Here is a 5303-nt window from a genome sequence, read left to right as displayed (position 1 = left end):
GGTACCACCACGCCTGGCTAATTTTTTGTACTTTTAGTAAAGACGGGGTTTCTCCATGTTGGTCAGGCTGATCTTGAACTCCCGACCTCAGGTGATCCACCCACCTTGGCCTCCCAAAGTGCTGGTATTACAGGCGTGAGCCACCGCACCTGGCCTAACACACGGCTAATTTTTGTATTTTTAGTAGAGACGGGGTTTTATTTTACCACGTTGGCCACGCTGGTCTCGAACTCCTGACCTCAAGTGATCTGCCTGCCTTGGCCTCCCAAAAATCTGGGATTTATAGGCATGAGCCACTGCACCCGGCCTTATTAGAGGATATTGTTATAATTGTTTTGTCTTACACATCTCATATACCCCATAAACATATACACCTACTACGTACCCACAACAATTTTTAAAAATTAATAAAATTTAAAATAAACCTCATAGCATATATAGGGTTTGGTACTATCTGCAGTTTCAGGCATCCACTAGAGGTCTTAAAACGCATCCCCTGCCAGGTGCAGTGGCTCACGCCTGTAGTCCCAGCACTTTGAAAGGCTGAGACAGGTGGATCACCTGAGGTCAGGAGTTCGACACCAGCCTGATCAACATCAAGACACCCTGTCTCTACTAAAAAGGTACATATTTACCAAAAGAGGTACATATTAATATTTCTTCACTCCTGTTGCTTTAAATTGTTTCTGCAGTAGAAAGGACTGATTGAAGGCTGAAATGAAATTCAGTCTCACTTTAACTTGTAGCTTTATATACTTTTTTTTTTCAGACAAAGTCTTGCTCTGTCACCCAGGTTGGAGTGCAGTGGCACAGTCTCGCCTCACTTCAACCTCTGCCTCTAGGGTTCAAGTGATTCTCCTGCCTCAGCCTCCAGAGTAGCTGGGATTACAGGTGCCCGCCACCACACCAGGCTAATTTTTGTATTTTTAGTAGAGATGGGGTTTCACCATGTTGGCCTGGGTGGTCCCAAACTCCTGACCTCGGGTGATCTGCCCGCCTGGGCCTCCCAAAGTGCTGGGATTACAGGTGTGAGCCACTGCGTCCGGCTGATATACTTTTGAGTCCCTACTGGAAAAACAAAGAAGAGAGAGAAAGGAGAAAATGAAAAAGGAAGGGAGTAAAAGAAGGAAGAAACAAAGGGAAGAGAAGGCAGGCAGTCAACACCGTGACGATACTCATTCCTTTATTGTCAACTGTGTTGATTGGAACAGGGCTGGGGCCTGCAAGCTGCTGGCAGCACCCAGCTGCAGGTACATTTCAGCTCAACAGAGAGGCCTCCATCCTAAGCCAAGGGGACCGAGGGGAATGTTTTATATATATTTTTATATATTACATATGTCCCGTATAGTCATATGTATAGAGTGACAAGAATAGGCCACTGCATTGTTAACTGTTGTCCTAAATAAAGACCATAGCAACACACATGAGAATTTGGTCCTAATCAAGGCCCTTACTTTGTCAATCAAATATTTGATACACCAAAAGGAAAAGGAGAGAAAGAGAGACAGAGAGACTGAGATCCAGCCACCCCTGGTGGCCCTGTTCCCAGCAGATCTTACGCTGAGTGTAGTGTCCCCTGTGGAGGTAAACACGCACACAAACACGCACACACACACACACGTACACAAAACCGCAGGCAGGAGCTCCTCCTCCGACCATACCTTGGGCCCAGCCCTCGGACTGGGGGTGGTGATTTGGGTATATTGTGCTATAAGACTGTGAGCAAGGAGTGACAAGACAATGCAAAGGCGATGTGTCCAAGTGATGAATGGGGTGATACGTGCTGCTTCGTCCACAAACAAGAAAGAGGTCAGTGGGAGAGGCTGCTCAACGCAGCCCTGGAGGTCCCCCTGTACTCAGGCCACCTGGTGGATTTCTACACGCAACTCCTGTCCCAGCCACAGTCGAACCTCTGATCTGAATCCTGAGTCTCAAATAATCTCTTGGGCTCTGATGAAAATTGATTTCCTGGAAGGACAGGAGCAAATGGCAACTGGGTGGCTCAACCCTCTAGTCCAGTAATGAAGCAGAGACGACAGTGTCGCTGAGTTAAATCGGACCCAAGCTTGATCCTCAGAGCAGAACTTGAACGATGTAAGAAGGGTTCATTTCCTGAAGAAAAGAGAATAACCCCTGCCACCACCTCCCACAGCCCCCATTTCAGGCAGACTTGTCAGTCTCACGGCTTCACCCCAACGACAGCACTCTTCATATTCTAGGAGCTGGAGACTCGCACTGTTAGGGCACTTTGAAATCCTAACTCACTTGCTTTTGTTATTACCTCTTTACCCCTCCACCAAAATAAACACTTAAAAAGCCAGTCAATGAACATTAACCATTTTTTTTTTTGTACAAATTTACTTATCACTTGAGATACCTGGAGACATATCGGGCCATCACAAAGGAAGGTAAGGAGTATCCCCCAGGAACCAATTTGTGTAACTAGTGAATAAAGGATCTATTTTCAACAAAATAATACCTTAAAAATGCAATTCAGAAACAGGGGTAATAGGCAAAGCTGGAAAAGATTGTGCCTGGGCTTCTGTTTCCTGTGAAAGATGAAGGGAAAAAGCAGTAGATGCTAATATCTTCGTTTAGACAGGGGTAGAATGACGTTGACTCCTCCCTCTGTGAATAGGGTCTAGGCAGCTGCAGGGAGAAATGATCAAAGCAGACAGGAGCAGCCTCTCGAAAATGGGGAGTTGCCTTGAGGGCCTGTCGATCAAAATGACTCCTCAGAGGGGACAGAAACAAAGGGATTTGGTGGAGGGACTTCCGTTGATGACTGTTCAAGCTGTCTCAATTGTTGTTCCATTTCCTGCAGGTTCCAAGGTGATGGTCACTGGCTGGTCCACAGTTCCCATCCAAGGTGGGCAGAAAGCAGCGTCTGGGCAGCTGTGAGTTCTTGTCGAAGCTGAAGAGCATGAGCTATGTTGGCGAGGTTATTCATGTCCTTGAAAAGGAGCCCAAGAGGCTGTATGAGGTTGTCTGAGGCTCAGAAAGTGGAGAGTAGGGCTGTGTTCACAGGGAGCAGAGGCCCAACACTGTCAGGATGTCTCTTGTCCTCAGGGAACACCAAGCAGTTTCCTAGTCCCAGAAAGTGCTCAGGTGCTGCTGGCCATCAGTGTGGGAGAAGATGGAGGTTATAGAGTGCGGTGGGTAGAAAAGGGACTGTCTTCTCAGGCACTGGCTACCTTCCCTTCTGGAGGCAGCTGACGGGAACAAGCCTGAGGTCTGACTGGGGGAGCTCTCAAGTCAGAAGAAAAGGAGGCTATGCAGTGACCATGGTACGCCCAGACGGCTCAGGCGAGGGCATCTCCCCAACATGAACTGAGCTCCACGAATAAATAACATGAATTAAATAAAGGAGGCGAAGAAGAACAGGCAGAGGCACTGTCTGCCAGATTCTCACCCCTGCACACACGCACACGCACATGCACGCACACGCACACGCACCAGGCGGCAGATGAGATGAGCCCGGGTGGCTGCCCCATCCCAGGAGTCTATTGGATGGGCAGCCTGACGTGATGGTTGTCACTCATGGTCCGCCACTGCTGCCGGGTGCAGAGAAGCAGAGGCCAGGGAGGCATGTGTGGTGGAAGGTGGAGGCCTCTGAGGACTCTGGCACCTGCAGGGGAGATGAGGCAGGCGAAAGGGGAGGTTAGGGAAATGCAGGAAACAGGAAAGTAAGTCCTCTTCTTTGCCCCATCCTGCTGCTGCAGGAACCCCTCCAACATCCCCAGTCACCCCTTGCCCTTCCTGCCCTTTGGGCACCAGCAAAATCCTCTTTAGCATCACCCAGCCCCAGCAATTCCCCTGCCTCCTGGGCCCAGTGTTGCCTTGGACCATGGAGGTACTGACCAGGATCTGGACTTTCGGACTTTAGACGTGGAAGGTCTCTCCAGAAAGCTGTCCAACCTCATGAGCCTCTCCATGTGTAGCGCACGAGGGTCTTGTTCTTGGTCGTGAGAGAATTCCATCTCAAAGACAGCTGGAGGGGACACGTCCAACTCCAGAAACATTATATTTTCAGCCTGTGGTGGGAATATCATGCCAGAATTGAGCAGTGCCCGGTCACTGTGCCTTCTAGGGACACAGCCAGTCTTGGGTGTAGCAGGGCTGATGAGGTGGTTAGGGGAAGCAGAGGCTGTGAGCATCCCCTCCTGTAGGCTCTTTTTTTTTTTTTTTTCTTCTGAGATGGAGTGTCGCCCAGGCTGGAGTGCAGTGGTACAATCTCGGCTCAATGCAACCTCCCCCTCCCAGGTTCAAGCAATCTCCTGCCTCAGCCTCCCAAGTAGCTGGGACTACAAGGTGCCCATCACCATGACCAGCTAATTTTTGTATTGTTAGTGCAGACGGGGATTCACCATGTTGGCCAGTCTGGTCTCGAACTCCTGACCTCAGGTGATCCACCCGCCTCAGCCTCCCACAATGCTGAGATTACAGGTGTGAGCCACCTCGCCCAGCCTTCCTCCCATAAGCTCTTTCTCCCCTCTCCACTTCTTACCCTGTACCTGGGGTGGGACCCCATTGCCATGGCAACCCGAGCATACTGGCTGATAGGCCTCTTGTAGCCCACTGCAGATGTTGGCCGCTTCTTCATCTGGCTGTTATTGCTGTAGGGAAGAGGCTATATTAGAAAGGATTTCTGTGGAACACAAACAGCAAATGACATCATGAGGATCTAAGTATCATTCAGGTAGCCAGAAGGTCCTGTAGACTGCAAGTTCTGGAATTTTCTTCTTCTTGCTCTAACACAGCTTGACAACTGAAGCTAGTGCAGTTGTCCCCTTCATCCGTGGTTTCGCTTTCCACAGTTTCAGTTACTGTGGTCTGAAAATAGGCAAGTACAGTACAATCAGATGCTTCGAGAGAGAGACACCACACCTGCATCACTTTTATTAGAATATATTGTGTTTTTGTTGTTGAGATGGAGTGTTGCTCTGTCACCCAGGCTGGAGTGCAGTGGCACAATCTCAGCTCACTGAAGCCTCCACCTCCCAGGTTCAAGCGATTCTCCTGCATCAGCCTCCCGAGTAGCAGGGATTACAGGTGCGCGCCACCACACCTGGCTAATTTTATTTTTTCTTTTTTTGAGACGGAGTTTCGCTCTTATTGCCCAGGCTGGAGTGCAATGGCGTGATCTTGGCTCACCACAACCACTGCCTCCTGGGTTCAAGTGATTCTCTGTCTCAGCCTCCCGAGTAGCTCAGATTACAGGCAGGTACCACCACGCCTGGCTAATTTTTTGTACTTTTAGTAAAGACGGGGTTTCTCCATGTTGGTCAGGCTGATCTTGAACT

The 5303-nt window shown here is 49.4% G+C and overlaps 1 protein-coding gene across 2 annotated transcripts in view; it reads right to left on the bottom strand.

Annotated features, from left to right (window-relative positions):
- Positions 1–1163: 1163 nt before the first annotated feature.
- The window catches only part of KIF3C (kinesin family member 3C), a 68212-nt gene continuing 64072 nt past the window's right edge, over positions 1164–5303 (bottom strand). For both annotated transcript variants that reach the window (XM_011950396.1, XM_011950391.1), the window contains 3 exons: positions 4508–4616; positions 3862–4034; positions 1164–3628 (listed from right to left, as the gene is read on the bottom strand). In XM_011950396.1, the coding sequence (XP_011805786.1) occupies positions 3535–3628; positions 3862–4034; positions 4508–4616 (376 nt within the window). In that variant the 3' untranslated portion in view covers positions 1164–3534. The remainder of the gene's footprint in view (positions 3629–3861; positions 4035–4507; positions 4617–5303) is intronic.

This window comes from Colobus angolensis, unplaced genomic scaffold (genome assembly GCF_000951035.1).
Source record: "Colobus angolensis palliatus isolate OR3802 unplaced genomic scaffold, Cang.pa_1.0 Scaffold109, whole genome shotgun sequence".
NCBI lineage: Eukaryota > Metazoa > Chordata > Mammalia > Primates > Cercopithecidae > Colobus > Colobus angolensis.
Note: the sequence above shows the minus strand (reverse complement) of the source record. Positions and strands in the feature narration are given on the sequence as shown.